Source organism: Lottia gigantea (assembly GCF_000327385.1).
Source record: "Lottia gigantea unplaced genomic scaffold LOTGIsca_61, whole genome shotgun sequence".
NCBI classification, from domain to species: domain Eukaryota; kingdom Metazoa; phylum Mollusca; class Gastropoda; family Lottiidae; genus Lottia; species Lottia gigantea.
Genome location: NW_008710086.1, coordinates 1,818,893 through 1,840,992, shown reverse-complemented (window position 1 = coordinate 1,840,992; position 22,100 = coordinate 1,818,893). Strand labels below are relative to the sequence as shown.

At 33.6% G+C, this 22,100-nt stretch overlaps 4 protein-coding genes across 4 annotated transcripts; 2 read left to right on the top strand and 2 right to left on the bottom strand.

The window, feature by feature from the left end:
* Positions 1-539: 539 nt before the first annotated feature.
* LOTGIDRAFT_194748 (hypothetical protein) lies at positions 540-3,988 on the bottom strand (the record flags this gene model as incomplete). The annotated part of the gene is made up of 2 exons (XM_009064312.1): positions 3,877-3,988; positions 540-1,042 (listed from the first exon to the last, which is right to left on the bottom strand). A coding segment is annotated over exon 2 (492 nt), but the record flags the coding sequence as incomplete, so codon positions are not given.
* A 1,152-nt stretch (positions 3,989-5,140) lies between these two features.
* On the bottom strand, positions 5,141-8,589 carry LOTGIDRAFT_166870 (hypothetical protein; the record flags this gene model as incomplete). Its single annotated transcript, XM_009064311.1, has 6 exons — positions 5,141-5,256; positions 5,749-5,902; positions 6,239-6,283; positions 6,630-6,832; positions 7,524-7,597; positions 7,916-8,589. The coding sequence occupies 6 exons, from the start codon at positions 8,587-8,589 to the stop codon at positions 5,141-5,143; spliced, it is 1,266 nt and encodes a 421-aa protein (XP_009062559.1).
* Positions 8,590-10,363: 1,774 nt separating this feature from the next.
* Positions 10,364-12,675, top strand: LOTGIDRAFT_235241 (hypothetical protein). The gene is made up of 3 exons (XM_009064310.1): positions 10,364-10,454; positions 10,952-11,045; positions 11,751-12,675. Exons 1-3 carry the CDS (start codon positions 10,393-10,395, stop codon positions 11,964-11,966), a joined length of 372 nt encoding a protein of 123 aa, XP_009062558.1. The 5' UTR covers positions 10,364-10,392; the 3' UTR covers positions 11,967-12,675.
* Positions 12,676-13,359: 684 nt separating this feature from the next.
* Positions 13,360-17,043, top strand: LOTGIDRAFT_235240 (hypothetical protein; the record flags this gene model as incomplete). The annotated part of the gene is made up of 8 exons (XM_009064309.1): positions 13,360-13,508; positions 14,083-14,198; positions 14,443-14,488; positions 15,006-15,134; positions 15,691-15,736; positions 16,013-16,114; positions 16,407-16,487; positions 16,930-17,043. 8 exons carry the CDS (start codon positions 13,360-13,362, stop codon positions 17,041-17,043), a joined length of 783 nt encoding a protein of 260 aa, XP_009062557.1.
* Positions 17,044-22,100: the final 5,057 nt, after the last annotated feature.

The window sequence follows — 22,100 nt, the reverse complement described above, 5'->3', positions numbered from 1 at the left end:
GGACATTTTGGTAAATTCGTCAGTCTTTTTATTTTGATTAAAATCAAATTATATTACCTGTGCATTTAGATTATTACTTACAATTATGTTGACAATTAATACGAACTGGTTCTGAGTTGGTCTGGATCTATTGGTGAATACGCATAAACCTAAAACTTAAATGAAGATCATGTTCAAATTTAAGCCCTCTCCGAATAATGACTCCTGTGATCTTTATTCGTGAGAACAACACAGCTTCTTTAGTGTGCAATCGATTTTCATAAAACTTGGTATGTAGGCATATGATCACAGAGAAAGTTTCTTGTTTCACCTATTAACATGTGATCCACAATGTTATTATATCAATAATTTATCAATAAAACATAATATAACTATAATTGTAAATATCCCATTATGAATCTCTATGTTAAATACACATTCTGTTTCATGTATTGATAATATTATCAGTATATTGTAATTGTAAATATATTTCACTCATTTGTATGTAGATAAATTCAAACTGTATATATATTTCACTCAGTTCTGTAGAATGTAGATAAATTCATTTTGTTTACAACTGTAGATAAATTCATTTTGTTTACAACTGTAGATAAATTCATTTTGTTTACAACTGTAGATAAATTCATTTTGTTTACAACTGTAGATAAATTCATTTTGTTTACAACTGTAGATAAATTCATTTTGTTTACAACTGTAGATAAATTCATTTTGTTTACAACTGTAGATAAATTCATTTTGTTTACAACTGTAGATAAATTCATTTTGTTTACAACTGTAGATAAATTCATTTTGTTTACAACTGTAGATAGATTCATTTTGTTTACAACTGTAGATAAATTCTTTTTGTTTACAGCTGTAGATAAATTCATTTTGTTTACAACTGTAGATAAATTCATTTTGTTTACAACTGTAGATAAATTCATTTTGTTTACAACTGTAGATAAATTCATTTTGTTTACAACTGTAGATAAATTCATTTTGTTTACAGCTGTAGATAAATTCATTTTGTTTACAACTGTAGATAAATTCATTTTGTTTACAACTGTAGGGCATTTTAATACATGTATAGTCAGTCATAGATATTGGTTGAGCACATCTAGAGACCATTCACACTCTAGCACATCTTCACAATGTCACTCTATTACGAATTTCGTACTTATACCTTGACTGCAAAAGCCAATATTCCTTGGTTGGATTGAACGCCACCGAATTCAGTCAATTGACTTTCTGTCGAGGGCTCTGTAAAGTTCTCATGAAACACTCTAGACTTGGGTGTATTCAAGAGTAGCATAGATGATAACAAACAGTATACAAGCCTGACTTTTATTGCCAATTTCCTACAATTGGTCCCCAAATGTTGGTTAATATCTATGACAAATTGTTTATTATGGAAAAATAAAATATTTCATCAAAGACTGGAAGGGTGTCTTATTTCCTTGGTAATGTATTATTAATGATAGTTGGTTAATTCAAATCTGCTTGTGGATTCTCAAAAATTTGGCAAACCAGTTGTCAATTGATTTAGGGGGGTGTTGGAGCATACTACACAGTTGACAGGCAGCTGTCACTGACACCATAGCAGTGCCATGTGCCCATGTATTGTGGCTGTACTTGGACTTATAAACACTTTTTCAGTAAGAATGAAGGAATGTACAGAACCATTATGTTGATTTAGTCAAACACTTAACAGAGTAGAGTTGTACTACTAGCCAACAGATTGTAAAGTATGTTAGTGGTATAATGACAGCTCTCTGTTGTTATAACAACAGTATGCCACCTCTGTTGTACAATGATGACTCAATGTTGTAAGAACAATAATAATAGTTATGATATGGGATATGCGACATCTGATTAGTCAGACATTCTGCGCAATCCGACATCATTTTCTGGTCCCGATTGATTTCCTTCTTAGACTAGTTTAAAAAACTCTGAGTACTCCGAGTAGTTATAGTTGAAGACAGATATTTTGTTACATTCTGGTCCAATTCAAAATCACGAGCAGTCCACTTTATTCGTAGGTAGAATAAATAGAAATTGAAACAAAACAAGGTTGAATTATTCTTTCCATTTCTACTTACACTACCTAACAATAATCATGTCAGTGTTTTGAATCCAATCTGGATGTATCTCTGCTTCACCATGGTAGTCGACCCAAAATAAAGAAAATATTAAAAATAATGATATATTTATTGATACTTGAAGAAACAATGACATGAAATAAGTTAAAAACCAGGGGAGAGACAGTGTTAATGCATGGTTAAAGATGGGTTCCCTTATTTTCATTTATGAATAGAAAGTAGAGGTGTTCTAATGACTTGGAAAAATACCAGTTTGTCTCATGTTCATAATTAATTCATTATTAGCTAAATTATTCCAATGAGTGAACGATCAAGAAAGGTTTTGATCAGTTAAAACTCTTAATGATATGATTAAGTTTACATGAAAATTCATTAGAAACAACAATTAATCAAATAGTTTGCTTAATTTGACACTAAAAAATAAGGAAACCCATCTTAAATAAAAACTCAAAATGATGACCTGAAAATGTTACTCTTAAAAATCTCATGGGATACAGGATTTAAAAAAATACCTTGTCAATTGCAAATAATGTGGAGACTTCAAAGATGAGCAATAAAAAGGTTTGATAAAACCATGTTATTGTAGAAACACAAAATGATAATGCAGGATGATTAAAAATAGATATAAAATCAATTTCAACAATTATTTACAAACCAAAAATCCAATCTAATTTTAGTTTCATTTTGTGTTTTTTTTCTACAAAAGACTCCACTTGCCATCCATGATCTGTAAACATTTTCATGCATCTATTGTTCAATGTTATTACTTGTATTTATTCTACCTAACATAAAGGCAATTTCTAGACAAATACTTAAACATACTAAATATTGTATTATAGCGACAGACTAAAAATTCTTTGCAGTTAAACCATGCAATTAAAACTATTATTTATAATATAATTTATTCTCAATTACACTAACTAAAATAATTAGTGTCTCTAAAAACTTAAAAAACCATGTCCATTGGACCAGCAATCAAAAACCTCATAGGCAAAGAAGGATGACTGCAAAATTCATCCCACTTTCATGTAGGCAAACAAAAACAAAGAATAAATGGCACATATAGAAATAAACACCAACAGAAGATTACTAGTAATTCATTTTTAAAAGCTTCGATTTTATATTAAACAGCGTAAAAATGTGAACATAAATAAGAAAATAAACGACTTGTTCATTAAGCAACGGTAGCATTATTCACTTCATTATTATGTATTGTTGCTTCAGGAACATGGTTGGAAACATGATCAAGCCAGTCTACAGGGTAGCTTGAATTGAGCTATTAGCTGCTAAAAAAATTCAGTATTATAGCTGAAAAAAGGCTTATCAGCTACTAAAGCATGCCAAATTAAGCTCTTATCAGCTGATAAAGTTTACTGTAAGCTCTATCAGCTGGCAAAGCAATACAAATGGTTAACTGAAATTCAGCTCTATCAGCTCTTAAAACAACTTAACAGGGAATTCAGCTCTATCAGCCTGTAAAGCAAACTTAACAGGGAATTGAACTCTATCAGCTGGTAAAGCAAACTTAACAGGGAATTCAGCTCTATCAGCTGGTTAAGCAAACTTAACAGGGAATTCAGCTCTATCAGCTGGTAAAGCAAACTTAACAGGGAATTTAGCTCTATCAGCTGGTTAAGCAAACTTAACAGGGAATTCAGCTCTATCAGCTGGTAAAGCAAACTTAACAGGGAATTCAGCTCTATCAGCTGGTAAAGCAAACTTAACAGGGAATTCAGCTCTATCAGCTGGTAAAGCAAACTTAACTGGGAATTCAGCTCTATCAGCTGGTTAAGCAAACTTAACAGGGAATTCAGCTCTATCAGCTGGTTAAGCAAACTTAACAGGGAATTCAGCTCTATCAGCTGGTTAAGCAAACTTAACTGGGAATTCAGCTCTATCAGCTGGTTAAGCAAACAAATAAAGTGTCCTAATACAGGCATTGAAAATTCTAATAGAATTACACCATATTCACAAAATATATTACAATTATAAATCCATATTAGTAACAAAGACACATCCTCTAACAAATCTTCTATCATTAGGGACAACTTGGATAGTTAAAATTAAGTTACTTTATTTGGTAAAATAAACAGACTTAGGTCAAAAACATAATTATATTAACAGTTTAAACAATTATAGCAAAACATCTCTAACATGTACAATGCGTGTTCTAAAGGTGCCGGCACACGAGCGGTCTTGGTTGGAGATTTTTGTCCCCGCACAAATCTTTAGTAAAATCTTGCCTGTGCCTGTGCTTCCACGACAAGATTATCGTGTCGTCGACAGGATTTATAATATCAAACCAGTTTGAAAATTGTTTCGGTAGTTTTATCGTCTGCAAGACAGACCGTCATCATCCAATCAGATTCCTTTTCCTTTCAATTGCATGCTCCACACGTGATTATTGACAAGGTGGAGAATGACAGACTGGAGACTTTTGTCTCCTCATGTGCCCGTGCCAGTCGTTGGAACTCAAGAAAAGACTCTAATCGGCAGAAGTCTCCAACCAAGACTGCTCATGTGCCTGCACCTTTAGGAATCCACCTTATAAAATGCAGGCTCTATAATTCTCAAAATAAAAAGATTCAAGGCAACCTAAAAGAGGCTGATTTAGATGTGAGTTCTTACATCTTTTGCCTTCCCACATCAATTTTATTATGCATGCTGATTCTAAACCACCCCTCACCCCCAACTCTACTTTCCCTTACCCCACTACATCGCCCTATTAAAACTATACATATAATAATCAATACTGTTACTCTCTTATTTAATCTAATTTTACCGGGTGATATGAATGTGAATCATACAGGTCTCTGTCCCCCCCCCCCCCCTAATAACCACACCCATTTTCCATACCCTACTACAGTGCCCCTTTTAAACTAAGATTTATGATAATCGAATGATTTACATGGGGACACCATAGTGATTATCAGTTGCGTATAGTTGCGACTAAAAATAGAGGTCATAAGTTTCACTGAAATGTGAGATGTGAACCAGATATTTACCCCCACCCCCCTCACCCCCTCCCCCTCCCCAAATTTTGCCCTAGTGAAAGATTATGATCAATGATCTGAAATACTGGTGCTCTCCATTTCATCTGATTTCCTAGGTGATGATAATAATACTGGGGTGACATCTCGACTTTTATTCCTTGCACTAGAACTCTTACTGGTGGAGGCTGAAAAACAAAACATTATCTATAAATGGAGGGGTAAGCATTTAAGATCAGCAGACACTAGCAGATTTCAGAAGGGGGGACTAGGGGGCGGAGTTAACCTCTACTTACCAATATCTTTATATTCAGGACTAGGGGGCTGAGTTAACCTCTACTTACCAATATCTTTATATTCAGGACTAGGGGGCGGAGTTAACCTCTACTTACCAATATCTTTATATTCAGGACTAGCGGGCGGGGTCAATCTCTACTTACCAATATCTGTATATTCAGGACTAAGGGGCGGAGTTAACCTCTACTTACCAATATCTTTATATTCAGGACTAAGGGGCGGAGTTAACCTCTACTTACCAATATCTTTATATTCAGGACTAGCGGGCGGGGTTAACCTCTACTTACCAATATCTTTATATTCAGGACTAGGGGGTGGAGTTAACCTCTACTTACCAATATCTTTATATTCAGGACTAAGGGGCGGAGTTAACCTCTACTTACCAATATCTTTATATTCAGGACTAGGGGGCGGAGTTAACCTCTGTCGTTTGATATCGTATGATTGATTAGCACCATTAGTTAGTTGTGGGTAGGGACCAGATAACATCCATTTCTCACGATCCTGGATGTAAGATGTCATGGAATAACCAGGTATCTACAATATAATATAACTCCATAAACACGAGATCATCTTGTGCTGTAGGCACGTATTTCAGTTCTACAATAAACATAAGGACAGCAGCTTTGAAATGAAACGAAAAGGAATTTGATCGCCTTCTTTTTTTATTACCAGCTTGCCATGTAATATTCAAGCACAGCTATTATAAATAAACATGGCCAAGAAGGCTAAAATTTCTACGTTAAGCTCTGAACACTACTTAATGATTAGCTTTCAATACAACAATTTTTGTTTTTGAGACCGAGGTAGGATTGACCTTCAAAAATGGTGAACCATGGCCTTTATTCAAATTTAAATATCATTAGTTTCTACCTTTTCTTTCAATTTTCTTCTTCCTACACGGATTTCTCTTCCATTCTGAAAATAAATAATCGTTTTCTTCATTATAACATTTGATGACAAATTTGAGGCCAAAATCAAGCAAGTTGATGTTAGATATGGTGTATCGGTATTCTATTCAACACACTTTTACAGTTTCCACTGAAACCATCATTTATTGTGGCCTGGCAAATTATATCCAGTCTAGCTTAAGATGCCAGACATTGAAAATTCGAATGAAAGGATGGAAATTTAAAACACTTTCTACGCCAATGTGGGTTGATAAAGACAGACAACATCGTGCAGTGTGCAATGAGGAAATTTCAAAAGATATTAACAGCTCTGATATTTCGAGACTGAATGAAACTTATTTAATGTCACTTACAGTTAGTAAAAGTCGACTGACGCGACTGCGTATATTAAGTTGAGATCTTGGTAGATTTTCTAATGTTTTTGAGATGAGACGTTGAAATGAGACCCCTGAGGAGAATCTATGATCGTCATGTTTATTTTCCCACCAGGGTATGATCGTTGGTATTCCACAAACCGGTCCTGGTTCGTGGAAAAAATCACTCTGTTCATCATCAGCTGGAAAATAAATTATTGGTAAATTAACTTCAAGTTGACACATTATAACTAAATAACACAATTTTATGAAGTAATACTTTATCAAAATGACACACCAAGACTGTACAGGTCAGTGAATACAACCACACCAATAATTTTAAACCAATTTACATATTTCAGCATAGAATAACTAGACTATCAAACAATGACCATTCATATTAATTAATTAATTAATTAGGTACATGAAAAGATTTTGGTTTTATCTGTAGATGATTATTGATACAGAAGACGATGATACTACCACAGATAGTATTACAGAGACATCCGTAGGTATCTAATTATCTTAACTTGCACCTTGTTTTACCATAAATCTTTTCTTTGTACCTGGGCCAGTGCTTTCATAAGACTATGTTCGCATCACCATCTAATACTATTAAAATAAGTGACTTTGAGAATCACTTCAGTACAATTATTTGGTCAAGTTTTATCTGTACAGTTTGGGGAAATTGAGTGCTATAGACTGTTACATTTCGGTAAGCTTGAATTGACTTCAAAAATACAACTTTAACCTGTCTACATTTATACCCCTTGAATGTCATGTAGTAAAGTTTGTTAGTATAGTTTGATAAAGACTAGAGGGTCTTGTTGAAACGTCGCTGAAATGAAATTAGTAATTGCCTTCCAGAATTATGTTATATACATTTACACTAACCTTCTCTGGCCTCATCATTAGTGACAATACCACCGTCACTCTCTGTTTCACTTGAACTTAGTGAACTACTTTCTCTGTTAAAATATAAAATAATATTGTGAACCTATTAGAAACTCTAGCTCTGATAATCACATTTCTCTGAATATTCTTTATTTTTCTACAAATACTGGATGCATGATATATCTATTATTGTAAAAGAACTGTAAAAGAATGTTCCATGTATGGAAAAAGAGTTCACATATGCCCAAAGCAGGGATCGTGATTTGCCCATATATGCCGGACATCACCGACTGTGCTGCCAAAATGTCTGACTGCAATTAGCCTTTGTCGGACATCAAGTATAGGCCCCAAAGCTTACCACACCATGGAAAATCTAAAAATCTAAAACTTACTGAGAATACTGTTCCTGTTCCATCAACTCTTGACAATCCTGGCTAGTAGAGGGTTGAGAGAATGAATCATGACGACATTTGGTATTCCGTTTACGTTTTCCCAGAACGAATTGTTCCCCTTCTTGTCTTTGACAGTCTCCACTTCCTTGATTTATATCTTGTAACGTTGTATCATGGTCTGGCTTCATCTCTTCAATTTCATTATCATCAAACGTAGAATCTATAGCCATTCGCTTGTATTTCCTACGTCGCCTTTGAGGTCGTGTTGGGGAGAAATTTTCTGTCACAGAATCTGATTCTACAGGGGGTACAGCATCTGTTATTGGGACGCCAAGTCTATGCATGTGTTTTGAAATATCATCGGAATCACTGGTTTGGGCCAAGATATCCATATAGTTCCTTATAGAATCATCAATACTGCTTTCAGAAGCTTCACTGATAGTACCGCAATCTTTTAACAAATGTAAATCCGACCGTCTTTTCTTTCCCCGACGTTTTTTATGTGGTCGACAAGTATAAATATTAGGGGAGACATTTTCCGACAGCTGTCTGTGACCACGTGATGATTCATCTAAAGCACTTGATAAGTCTTTTACAAGCTGATCCATAATAATGATGTTACCATTGGAAAAAACTCGTAAATTTTGAAACTCTCTAACGATATTATTCTCCATCAGGAATAATAAAAAACACAATTATTCTGAAAAAAGAAAAAAAAAAAAAAGTATAAGGTAAAGAATTTCAAATAGAAAAATATTGAAAGATTAAAATAATAGCAACAAAGGAATAAAAAAAAAAAATATGGAAAAATCATAACATCAAAAAAGAAAGAGAAAGCTGGAATAAAACTCAACTGTTTTAGAGAAACACCATCTCAATCTGAATGAGTGTTTATGAATTACAGAAACCACAAACAGAAGTAATTAAAGGGATTGTTTAGAGGTTTTCACAACTTTATATAAGTGTATCGTGGTCATTTATAGCTGCTAATTTTCAGTCAGATGTCTGTAGTTCCAGTAATTATATGAATGCTTAAAAGCATTCTAAGTCACCACTATCGCAAAAGCTGCTAATTAATAATTAACAACATTTAAGGGATTGACGTCATAAAAAATCAATTCAATTCGAATTGCAAGACCCACATACATAGCTGTAAAACTGCAATGGTGTAAATCATTGTTATCAGCCTTCCAGTTATTCATAAAAAGTTTAGAAAACCTCTTTACACTAATTATTAACAAACAAATGCAATCGAATTGACCGTTCAAATTACCACATCATCAATGTGAGAACTGCAAAAAATCTCCCAACTTTTTGATGATGTAGGTAAGTGGTATTATAGTTTTAAAGCCAAGTTTGATTGTAATTTTTTGGACAAATGAAATGACTTGTTGTTCTGTAAAATACTTCATATTTGTCACATTAATTAAATATTATTAACAGCGCACATGTTACCAAACTAATAACAACTTTAATTGTTTTTCTGTCCCAAATCAGTTATGAATTCACATGTCAACGCTTTCTTTCAATAACAAGAATCAGGATATTTATAGCCAGAACCTTTAAATAATCAATCTGCCAAATGTTTTTAATCACTCAGTAGGGGTAGAAAACGGTGAAATTAACAAAAGCAGGTTGTCAGGTATTGTAAATTATTATGGTACTATTTTGAGGTAACAAAAATAGAGAAAGAAACAGCAATATTTTACAAGGATACAACTAAGGTTCACATTGATCTTTCAAGACTTAAATCTTAATTTATAGCTAGGTCAGCTGAAATAATGAGGATAAAAAACTTAATTAAGGTCACCAGACTTTTACATGCCGACCATGTTAAAAACCCACCACCACCATTTATTTGACTTTACCCAGTAAATGATGTCAGGTTAAGTTAGAAACCTTTAGTTACCCTACACTAATCAAATAGTGGTATCGCAGCCCTTTTTTGATCAGAATATCTCCTATCGTAGCCCTATAATGAAGACTCAACAGAACATCACATGAACATATTTTGATTTCAATAACATTGAAAAAGTATATAGATCTAGCTCACATGAAATTTTATGGAAAAAAAATATCCGCTAAGTCTACGCGATGAGAAAACAGGGACAGGACAGGAGGAAAGGGAAAAAATGGGTCAAGTTCGATTCACGAAATCTGTCAAAGTTTACATCTTCCTCGCCAGTTTGTCAGTAACAAAAACTTGTTAAAAGGAATCTTAAGATGGATCACTTACAATATGCATATCTAACAAACAAATTACAGTTGAATCTTTTTACGATTATAATTATTTTAATCATAAAATTGACAATCTGTAAAAATTAGCAGCCATCTTTGTTATGATCACGTTCAATGAGGTCTCGCGAGAGTAATAAATCATCACGTGACTAGCATTATATCACGTGACAAAATTGTTTATTAGGTCGAAGGTCAGTGGGTTATTTCATTAGTTACCGAATCTCAGCGAGAAAATCATCATGTCTGGAGGAACTTACAACGAGAATTTTGGCAAAAATATGTTCCAATATGGCCAATCAAGGTGAGATTGTTTGTATTAATGTTTAAATTTTAGATTTACCTATCGTAATTCAAAAGTTAACAGTGAAATTATATCATATAAAGAAGGTTGCTATGGACGCTATTATACTATTTTAAAAGGTTCTCGTTAATGAATGAATGAATGTATGTATAGATAAATGAATGCTGGTTGCAGCCGATTTATATTCGCATTAGGTTTGCTACAAAACACGACAGTCCAATCAATTAAATAATTGAATTATCATTGAAAAAATTACGTAGTTGATTACAGATAATAGTCTATATATTTAATCCAATGGTTGAACTAGTAACCATATCGTACTGTGAGAATTTTTTTTTGTCATTCACCACTATGACAATAAAACCAAACTCGATATAGGTGAGCTTTATGATGCCTAAGACCCACATCTGTCGACTTGACACAAAAAAAAAATTATAACATGATTGTAGGCAGATTCCCATTTAACTGTTAACTGAAACGTACTTTATTCTTTTCAGAGTTCCAAGCTACTCGAGAAACCACCCGATGATTCCGAGGCTGTATGTACAGGAATGGAAAACCGACATGAGGAACCGTGAACTCATAAACAAGGTAAGCATCGACACTGTGGTACCAAGCGGCGTTTCACTTTGGCAACTGTGAGGGAACAATTTCCAAGTAAAATATACGTAATTCAGCGGATAGTGTAACCCTTTATCAACGGAATATACCAGTTTACACTTCTTCTGGCTGTGACTTTTGACATTAGATTATGACGTAACTATTCAACCTAAGTAGTATTAGCAAGAGAATACGTCATAATCAGATTAAGTTTGTACTACTATAATTACACCGACCAGTGCTTTCATTGAGACTTGTCTCAATACATAACCTACTGCCAACACCAGACGGCTCATAGAAGCTAATGGTGTCCCCGATACACACACAAGAGCCAGAAAAACTTCTTTGGAATCCTCCGCTCGTGTTTTGACTTGCATATACATGTATACCATTCTCCAACTATCGACAGTTTCCAAGAATCTGAATCTAAATATTTTTCAGAGCGCTAACTATTGGACCATCGTGGACCTTTTATGCATTTACCGGTTTGTTTTTTAAATAAACTGATAGGAGTCATGTATTGTTTTTGTATAGATAACATTCAGCAACTGTCATATCGTAGCCCAGACCTAAAGCTTCATATGTTGCAAAGCAAGAGTGGAACTACCACAGTGGACCGTTTGGAATTTTATATCTTTTTTTGATTACTGACAGGAATCGTGCAGTGTTTAAAAATCACTTTTATATATTTTCCAGAATGCCGAGTTGGGAAGAATTCCTCATTATGAACACGATGAAAACCTCTTTCTGGACAAACGAGAACAGATGAGCTATAATGTAGAAGATCGACACCGAGTAGATTCAAAATACAAAATGCCCTCCCGATCTAAACTACTCCGTCCAAATTTCCACCATGAAACATCCAAGTATCAGAGTTCCTTAATGTTCAGAACTGATAAAGAGTTGGTATAAAAGTTAGTCGGAATAGTGGCATGGAAGACTGGAAGCGTTTGAGAAGCTGAAAATTTATAACCCGAAAGGAAGTCCAATCTTTGATTTTATGAAAATACGTACCGAGGTTTCAACTCAACCAATTTTTTCCTTTGAACGAAAAACATTTCGAAGAGAAGTACATTTTTACATTTCGTCGACAAAAATCAAACATTTTCATTATCAATTGCAATGTATGAAAATTTAGTGAAATTAAAAATTTTCTTCGATTTTTGATCAACCTTGTTAGAAAATTTATTATGGTAAAAACTCAATGTCACAAATTTGGTGGGAAATTACAAATCTTTTCTTTTAAATGAATGGTTGTTTTTGATATCTTTATTAACATATTGAAATATTGAAACTGTCGGTACTATTTTGAAATTTGATTGCGTTGTTTATATTAATGATTAATATAACAGTTGGAAGGGAGGTTTCGTGTGTGATATTTTTGTTATATTATTGTATTCAAACATGTTAATTGAAAACAGTATTAATTTATTTTGACATTTATTGTTTGTATTGATCTATTTATTAATTTATGATTTTATAAATGCCTTCTAAAGGTCATTGTCTAATGTTTTATTATATACTGCACGTGCATTTTGTCTCTTGACCTATTAATCTATTTATATTGTGTATATATTCCAATAGTAAATGTTTTGATTAAAACTATAATATGTGGAATTTAAATTTGTTCTTATATATTATGAAATTAACAATGTTATTCTCGAGCTGGCTATTGGATGTCAAGATGATTAACGCAATGGTTCAACTACCATATGGACTTACTAAACCAAATCCAGGGGCCCCCACGCCCACGACAAAAAAGAATTAAAACAGCAATTCAGCAAGAGCATAATACAGTCGGAAAAAGAACAGGATATTGCTTTAGATATATCAAATTCAGTCCTTGTGCCATACCAACTAGCTGTTTAAGACAGTAGATCTGACACGGCGCATGATAGCACATTCCAACAGTCAAACATTTTCTTGGTTTGTGAAGTGTGAGGATATTAATCTGACAGTGAAACTGGGAGTACAAAATATAGGGAGACAACTGTTGGAACTAAGAATTTAAATGCGAAAGCTCTCAGACGCAAGCCGCCCAATGGGGGTATGGGAAGGTACTTGCATTAGAAAACAGTTGAAAATTGTAATTGATTTCATGTATTATGAGACGTATTTGGGGAAAAACTCACTAAAATAATTTTTTTCACAAAAATAAAGTGTAGGTACAACTGGGGACTGATACATAGTTTAGGATATAGCAGTTTACCACTGTAAATCATAGTACGTGAAGAATTGACTATGAAATTTAGTACCGGAAGTGGACTAATGTAACTGAGACCTAATTGACTTGTTACCGTCAATAATGGCCACGATGAAGAGTATGAAACTTTATATTTCCGTCTTTGTTGTTTATCTTATTGAGTTTTGTGTGAGTAAAGAATCCACCAAACCAATTGAAATCACAGAAGACAACTGGACTGATATCTTGAAAGGGGAGTGGATGCTGGAATTGTGAGTATGCTTGAAATATAAGTCCGGAAAGTTGCAACTAAAAAATCAACAAATTTAAAGCGAAAGTAGAGGTTTTAATTTTTCCTCTTCCTCGTATTGTAACGGATTTATTCCTAAATTAACTCCCTTATTGAATTGTTTGAGAGAAATATTATGTTAGGTTGTTCAAATTTGCTTTATGTAGATTGACCTTGAGTTATGTTGTACAGTGAAACGTGGACGTGTCTCCTATGAAATTTATCATCCATATATGCATAGTATGACTTTGACAAGTTCTAGCCCAAAGGCAAATTTTGATATACTGTTTGTCTTTTAAACAATGTATTGCTTTGTTATGATATTTATATTGGCTAAATATCTGACTAAAAGCGTCTAGTGTTTTCAATTAGTAGGCCTACTCCTAATTAAATAATGAACACTTGTTGTAAGCCTAATGATACATGCTGTGTAGTTTCTAAAATTTCCTCATTGCACACTACAGGACATTGGCTGTCAAAACAAAGAAATAAGACTTCAAATTGACATCATATGTTAGATATCTTCAAGAAAATTCATCATAAAATCTGTTTTTCAGCCATGCCCCATGGTGCCCTGCATGTAAAAATTTCCAGTCTACATGGGAAGCCTTAGCTAAATGGAGTGATGATTTGGATGTTGGAATTGGTCAGACAGATGTCACAGAAAACCCAGGTAACTGAATATAACGTTAAAACACAGTTTTAGACAGTGTCATTACCAATTATAATTGAAAGCACCATGGTTCACATAGTTACTATATAATTTTGCAGGACACACAATAAACTGACCACAATGCAACAGTGTGTGATATCAGCAGACATAATCAAAAAAATCAAAAACAATAATTTGAAACTAATGCTTTCAAATTATTGTTTTTGATTTTTCATGAACTTGGTACTGAATTTTTCTTTTCTAGGTTTAAGTGGAAGGTTCTTTGTGACTGCTTTACCTACAATCTACCAGTAAGTTTCTCCCTTTTTCTAAAAATATTTCTACACTTAAGAATTTAGCAGACTTCTTCAATTCTTTAATTTACTTCTTCTTTTCTAATGTTCTTTTTCTTCGACCACAGTAGAGCTTACAACTGAATTATTTTTTATGATTTACAAATGATATTCTTGAATACCTCTTCAAATATAAATCTATTATTGGTTGTCATTTTCATCAACTTGGGACTCCAAGCTGAGACAATCAGTATTTTGGATTTGGAATTTCAATCCATACAAAAATGTTTTGCAAAATTCTATGGTCAGACAGTAGTATGATATAAACTCAGCTCCAAAAAAGAAAACCACACCACTTATTTGAGCATTTACCCTTTGAACCCCAAGTGGAAATGAAATATAATGTCATATAAAAGTAAAAAACGTATGACGTTAACGTTAACTTAGTAACGGTTGGGGTTCAAAGGGTTAAGCTAATAAAGCATATCTATTCAGAGACATTTTTAACTTAAATTTTGGTATGATATATTTTCAGTGTAAAAGACGGAGTGTTTCGAGTGTATTCAGGATCGAGAAATGAAAATGACATCATCAGTTTTATAGATGAAAAGAAATATTTAGAGTTGGATCCAGTATCATGGTTAACAGACCCAAAATCTTTACAGTATGTTATCATTATACTCCTTCAGATTCTATTGTAGCCAGCTAAACTGAATTTTACAGAAAAACATAGGAAGGAGTCCACTATGAAAAGTGTTTTCTCATTTTCTAATGCATAGTTAGTTTTGGTAATATATTCTAAACTATTCACATTACAAGAGAGTAGTCTTTAAAAATTTCATGATCAGTTAAAAGATACTTCAATTACCTTTCAATTACTGTACATTAAAAAAGAAATGCTAGTCTAAATGATGTTTCTGTAGAGAGGAGGGGAGATAACTTGCCATCCATGGAAAGCCAACTGTAGAAGCCAACTATATAAATTAGTTTTGCACAGTGATGGAGCCAGGTTGACCTGCGAGGGGAGGGGGAAATATCTGAGATTGCCCAAATTTCTAACCTAGTTATGAGAGTAGTGCTCAAAAAACTTGCATTCGGGGCTGTGAGTGGAGGCCTCTGCCCCCCTAGTTTTGCACACAGATTTTTGGGAAACTTGATATTTTATTCTCCAAATGTTTATATGAGGAGACTCCATATGTATAATTGTATTTTTTTTTCAGAATGTCTGCTGTGGGTATGTTTTTTAAAGCTGCTATGGTCATCAGAGTAAGTGTCTGATGATATTTTCATTATGATATAAAATTTTGACAAAATATCTTAGCTTCTTGGCATGATAGACGCAATAATTTTAATGAAACTTGGTATGCATGTATATATTGATGAGATGTACATCGGGTATCAAGTTAGCTTGTTTTGGATAAATAGTTATAGAGTTATTGCCCTTGACTCAATCAAAACATGTCATATTTGGCTAGTAATATGGGCTACGGTTTTTATCCAATCATCATAACTCAATTCCTATACCTTCGCCTTGTCTTGTAGAATATATACAATGTAATGATTAGTGATTATGGAATACCAGAATGGGGATGTTATATTATTTTTGCTCTACTTACCATAGTTTTTGGTTTACTATTTGGTTTGGTAAGTTTTTTTGTTGATTAAATAATTATTAAAACAGTATAAAACAAGAAAATTGTTTAGAGAGCAACTTGGGAAAACTTTGCTTCCGAATGCAGTTAAGCCATCTGTAAAAGGGTGTGGATAATCCAGCAAACACCATGACAAGAGATTTGGCTACGGTCCAGCTGGTAGACTAGTTCCTCATGCATCTAAGTTGTTACTTAGGCTTGTTATGTTAACAATAGTTGTGTTTAATTTCCTTTATTTAGTTGATTAACCAGTAATTAATATTTGGATGTATTTTTTTCTGTAGATATTAGTTTGCTGCTGTGATTTATTATTCCCTCCAAAATACATACAAAGACAACAACGAGTCCAGCCAGAGGCAGAGAAGGTAGGTCTCTATTTCTACTCGTTCACAATACTACAGACTGTAGTGTTTTTAGTTACAGAATGGTTTTGCTCTTTGATGCTAATACATAGTTGGAACCGCGGTTCACTGTATCCAAACAGCTGTGAATGAGCCAGTGAATCCCAGTCCAAGACACAATTTAATTTAAAAGGAAGCGTGGTAGAAATAGTTTCGAATGTTTTGAAGAGACAATGGGTTGTACCTTGCAAATTCCAAACATCAGAGATACAGCTGTAGCCCTTAACTTCAGAATGGTTAACATTTCCTGATTGGACTTTCAGCATTAATCTAAAGATTTGCAGAATTATAGTTAATCTCCATTCCCTTTGATCAGTTGGACAAGATGATACCTTCAGGTTTTTTGTGCCCTTCTTCATGAAAATGGTGCAACCACCATAATTTCTGAATTTCACTGTATTTTTAGATGGATGAGTCAGATTTGCTGGACGACACCCCACAAGAAAATGGTGAGGAAGAAACAACAGAAGATACGACAGATCAAAGTAAAGTACGGAAAAGACAAACTCGAAGAGATTAGATCATTTTATTAATTTTAGCCAAGATGTATATTTGATAATTTTTAATATTTTTTATCCCTTTGAACATTTAACTTAGAGAAAACAAAACGTCATATACCCTGAACTCTGAGTAACATGACTTAAAGAGTATGATGTTAACGTCAGGTGACGTAACCTTGGTAACAGCTGCTTCACTGGTTGCTAGGGTATCTATCATGTAATTTCGTGGTCAGTTAAGAGGCTATCTAATGAGAAATAGATTGTAATTTCGAGGGAGATGAAAGTAGACTTTAATATGATTCTTAGATTAGAACCAGTTAACCTAGGTTCATTTCTGTGAAATTCACCTCATGCATTTTGAACCTCTGTCATCTGTGTTTCAAAAATTTCAAAGTTTTGAGGAGGAGATGTCATATTTTAGTCAATGAATTTTGTCATTATGTATATTAGAATTTTTACTTTGACTGTCTGATTAATCTTTCATGTAGGACATTTGAACTTGGAAATATATGAAACCTTTTGTGTCTGCCCTCATGTGTATAAGTGTTTTTGTTTGGTTCATAATCATTTTTATCGTCTATGCAAATTGGTAATGATCGAGCACAATAGATGCCCTAGTCATAATATATAATGCTTATTAATCCTTCAGTGACATTTAGGGGTAGAGATCACTACGGAACACAATTTGATGGTATACTATAATTGTTATGGTATATAACCAGATGATGACAATGAAACATTGTGTACAAAAAAACAAACTAGTAGTATAGCATAGAATTGAGTTCCGTTATTCATTATAATGCTTAATGTTGTTTGAGAAGGTCTTGAGCCTTATTCTCAAAAACTTGACTTAATATTCCAGTCATCTGATTGGTCAATCACTATAATTGAGCTTAAGCTAAGTTTTATTATCCAATCAGATTGTATTTCTTAAAATCTGGATAATATTCTGGTAAAGATTTCAATATTAAGACCCCAGACTAGCTTTAAAATTGAATTTAGTGATTGACCAATCACATGACAGGATCAGCAAGGCCTTTTCAAGTTAGGATTTTGAGAAACTAGAGCAGTTTTGCTTAACATATTCCTAGAGTTAATGTAACTTAGTGTGATTCTGGGGGATTGAATGGTGTATTTTCTAGAAAACTATATGATATAATATAAAAGGGATTGTAAAGAGATTTGCTAAAGTTTTACTGGCATGTGTTTCGGGGGCACTGATACCATCAGTTTGTACAATTTTTTTTAGAAAACCTTTTTACAATTCCTTTAAATTTTTGAAATGCCAAATATTGCTTAAATGTTTCAATGTTGAATGTAAACTGTATATTTGTTTGTCATAATTGACCACATCTTTGATTTTATGATTTTAAATATCATCATTAAATTTTAATCTAAAATTGCCATTCTTTGATATTTATAAAGAAACATTGGACCTTGCCAAAATTGAAGATCCACTTTACCTGTCCACAGCCTTTTCACCTCAGCAATGAACTTTGCAGGCAGTTTGATTCCCTCATTGGTAAATGGCCACTACCAATTGAAGGCCCCCCTTTTACCTTTCCAACAACTTTTCGCCTCAGCAATGAACTTTGCGGGCAGTTTAATTCCCTCAGTGGTAAATAGTCACTGCCAATTGAAGGCCCCCTTTTACCTTTCCAACGACTGTTCAACTCAGCAAAAAACTTTGCATGCAATTTCATTCCCTCAGTGGTTAATAGCTACTGCCAATTGAAGGCCCCCTTTTTACCTTTCCAACGACTTCCCCCCCTCCCCCTTTTACCTTTCCACAGCCTTTTCACCTCGCCACTGGAAACTTTTCTGCAAAAAATCAATGTTTAATTATCGTTCCCGGACAATGATCTTTGTACTGTTGGAATAGATATTTCAATCATTGAATAGAACTTTATTGATAGACCTATACATCTATACATTTCTATGACACGTCTAACATTGTATGGTTTGATTTACCGTTTCCAGGAAACATAAAACCACGAAATGATAATAGAATGTGATTAAAGAAGGATATGTTCTAATTCAGGAATCTTGAAAGGTATGTACGTGAAAGTACTTAATATCACGAGCTGAGCACTCTCCGTTACACTGAGTTATACGAAGTTCCATTATTGTGCTCTATCTCTAATATTGGATAATATGTCTCTTGTTATTTGGAAAATACAGAGTGACCCAAGGAGTTAAGCAATTGCATTCTCGATATAGTTTATAAATATCGAAGACAAATATTTATATTAGCTACTTATTAAGAAACACTGAATTAAGAAATAGCAATGAAAAATATTGAATAAAAAGCCCTTCTCGCTTCGAATAGTCATTGAGTTACATTGAATACTATCTTTATCAGTGGACACTTTCTTTCAGAAAATATTGTGGATCGATCACTGAGCGTTGTGCACACATAACTTTTTACATTACGTGTGTTTTAACACAACACAATGGATATTTACTGCTGTATTTAACAATGCGACGTTTCGGCGATGGTACTCTTGTCTTTATCAAGCTGATGGTAAAACTGTAGCCACACTGCTTGTGTTAATGTTATAAAGGTGAACCTGATGAACTTGTAATCATTAAAGTATAAATAACCTAATGATGGTAAATGTACATTAACTTGGCAAAGCAGCCAGTCCCTTCAGTAAATGATAAAGTAGATCTACATTAACTAGACAAGGAAAGAGTCCCTAAAGTATTTTAATGATTCATTATCGATGATATCAAGAGAATCTAAGGGTCACCAAGGTAAGAGCTTGGCGGTTATTGAATTTCATACTGAAAAAGCTTAATCAAGTTCAGAAATGAAATGAGGTCCTTCCGCGTTCTGTATTTTGCTGGACCTAGTCAAGGATTTGATAAGATAAATAACCAATTAAACTTCAATTAAGTTTTCGGTGGCATCACAAGAACTAAAGTTAACATAATATCACTGAACAATCGTTTTTGCAAATGGTAGATTACTTTTTGTAAGACAGAGTGCTCTGGTAGTATTGAGACGGGTAGTTTAGTCCGTTGCTATGCATGTTGTCGTCTGGGAGACAGATCATTCTGAAAAGAGTCAGATGAAACTGAACTCTTATCATTTGGTCAATCAAAAATATTGAGATATCCGTTATGGATGTTGTAAGTTCGTATTTCTGATACCACGGTCACAGCTTTCGGTTACGCGTGTCAGGCCAACATCTCTTCGACCTTGTGATGTTTTAAACAGCGTGTTGTCTGACAACCCAGGATGTCTCTCACCTCTCATAATTACTTCTCTTTGTTTTTGACAAAATCTAGTATTAGGTGTCGATTTCTTTCCCGGAGCAAATAATCAGTCAACCCGGATATATCAGGTGACCCAGAAAAAAACAAAACAACTTTTGATTTTAGGATTACATACTCATACGATTTTAAAGTCATGACCATAATATTCTGATCTCATTAAAATAGAGATATTTGACATATATTTTCCAAATAACAGCTTGACGTTGTACCTCTTTGAAAGATCAGACTTTTAAAAACCGCTCTCACAATGTATAATGCCGATGTAGTTACTATTATTATCTTTTTAATCGAACCAATGCTTAATGTTGCAACGATTTTCAGCACAAAGGATCCAAAATGGGTCTCTTCTTGTACAAATGACCTGCTGAATCCTTACCTGCAATTTGGACTATGTCATGCAAAATATGAATGATGGCCCTCGACTTCCTGCGGTGGGTTTTCTACAGCTTATATATTGCTCATGCACAGTGGCTAAACAAGATGACTGGGGTCCACTGCAACGGGATTTTTTAGTTGCCATGTACCTCGATTTAATGCCAGTAAACGGCAAATTTCTGGGGGCAATTCCTCTTGACAATTCTAAATGGTACCATTTGTCATGGAAAATGTGTTTTCGGATTGTTTGTCCGAAAAAGGGGGCCACATAGTGCAAATGTTCAATTACAGAGGTGATTTTTTAAGCAAATTTTTCATAAAATCTTTATACAGACATCCCAATTACATGTATGTCCTTTATTAATTAATAAGCTTCATGTCACGCCGTTGGGCACACTACATAACCTTTTCATAATGGCAGTTTTAGTGAAAATGACACAAGTGCTATAAAAACCCTACTGACTTTAGTTAACTTGTCATCTACTACCATCTCTTCCCTAACTTTCTCAATCAGCTGGTGATTCTAAAAAGGGTGAATACTAAAATAACAATATGATTCAGTAAACTATATCATTAATTAGTAAAGTGTAAAATTCTGATTATTTTTTATTGATCTTCTGATCTATTTATTTTTTAGTCCGTTAGTAATTGATACTTGATATAAATATTTGATCTACTCGCTTGTTCATTGTCAGTGAAAAAATAGGCGCAAGTGTATCGAATAAAACATTTCTTTAGACAAATTTGTAATTTCTTAAAATAACGGAGCACAATTATAATGGTATACTACTCTCGAGTTTTATTGTACACAACGTTTCTACAATTAACATTGTCATCATCAGTTTATAATAGTATAATATTCTTGGTTTTATATTCCCGGTTCGACTTTTAATATAATTTTCCTGTTTTTTATTTACACAACGTTTCTACAATTTACATTGTCATCATCAGTTTATATGGAATATTACTGAGTTTTATTGTACACAACGTTTCAATAATTTACATTTCCCCCATCAGTTTATATGGAATACTACTCCTGAGTTTTATTGTACACAACGTTTCTACAATTTACATTGCCATCATCAGTTTATATGGAATACTACTGAGTTTTATTGTACACAACGTTTCTACAATTTACATTGTCATCATCAGTTTATATGGAATACTACTCCTGAGTTTTATTGTACACAACGTTTCTACAATTTACATTGCCATCATCAGTTTATATGGAATACTACTGAGTTTTATTGTACACAACGTTTCTACAATTTACATTGTCACTATCAGTTTATATGGTATTCTTCTCCTGAGTTTTTTTTGTACACAACGTTCCAACAATTTACATTGCCATCAACAGGTGTAATTTGACTAATTAAACCTGTGTTTCGTTATTTAATGTGATCTCTGCCGTTGAATGTGG

Coding starts and splice junctions, on each gene's coding strand:
- LOTGIDRAFT_235241 (XM_009064310.1), top strand. CDS start 10,393: ATGTCTGGAGGAACTTACAACGAGAATTTTGGCAAAAATATGTTCCAA. Junction 10,455..10,951: donor TTCCAATATGGCCAATCAAG/GTGAGATTGTTT, acceptor TATTCTTTTCAG/AGTTCCAAGCTACTCGAGAA. Junction 11,046..11,750: donor ACCGTGAACTCATAAACAAG/GTAAGCATCGAC, acceptor TATATTTTCCAG/AATGCCGAGTTGGGAAGAAT.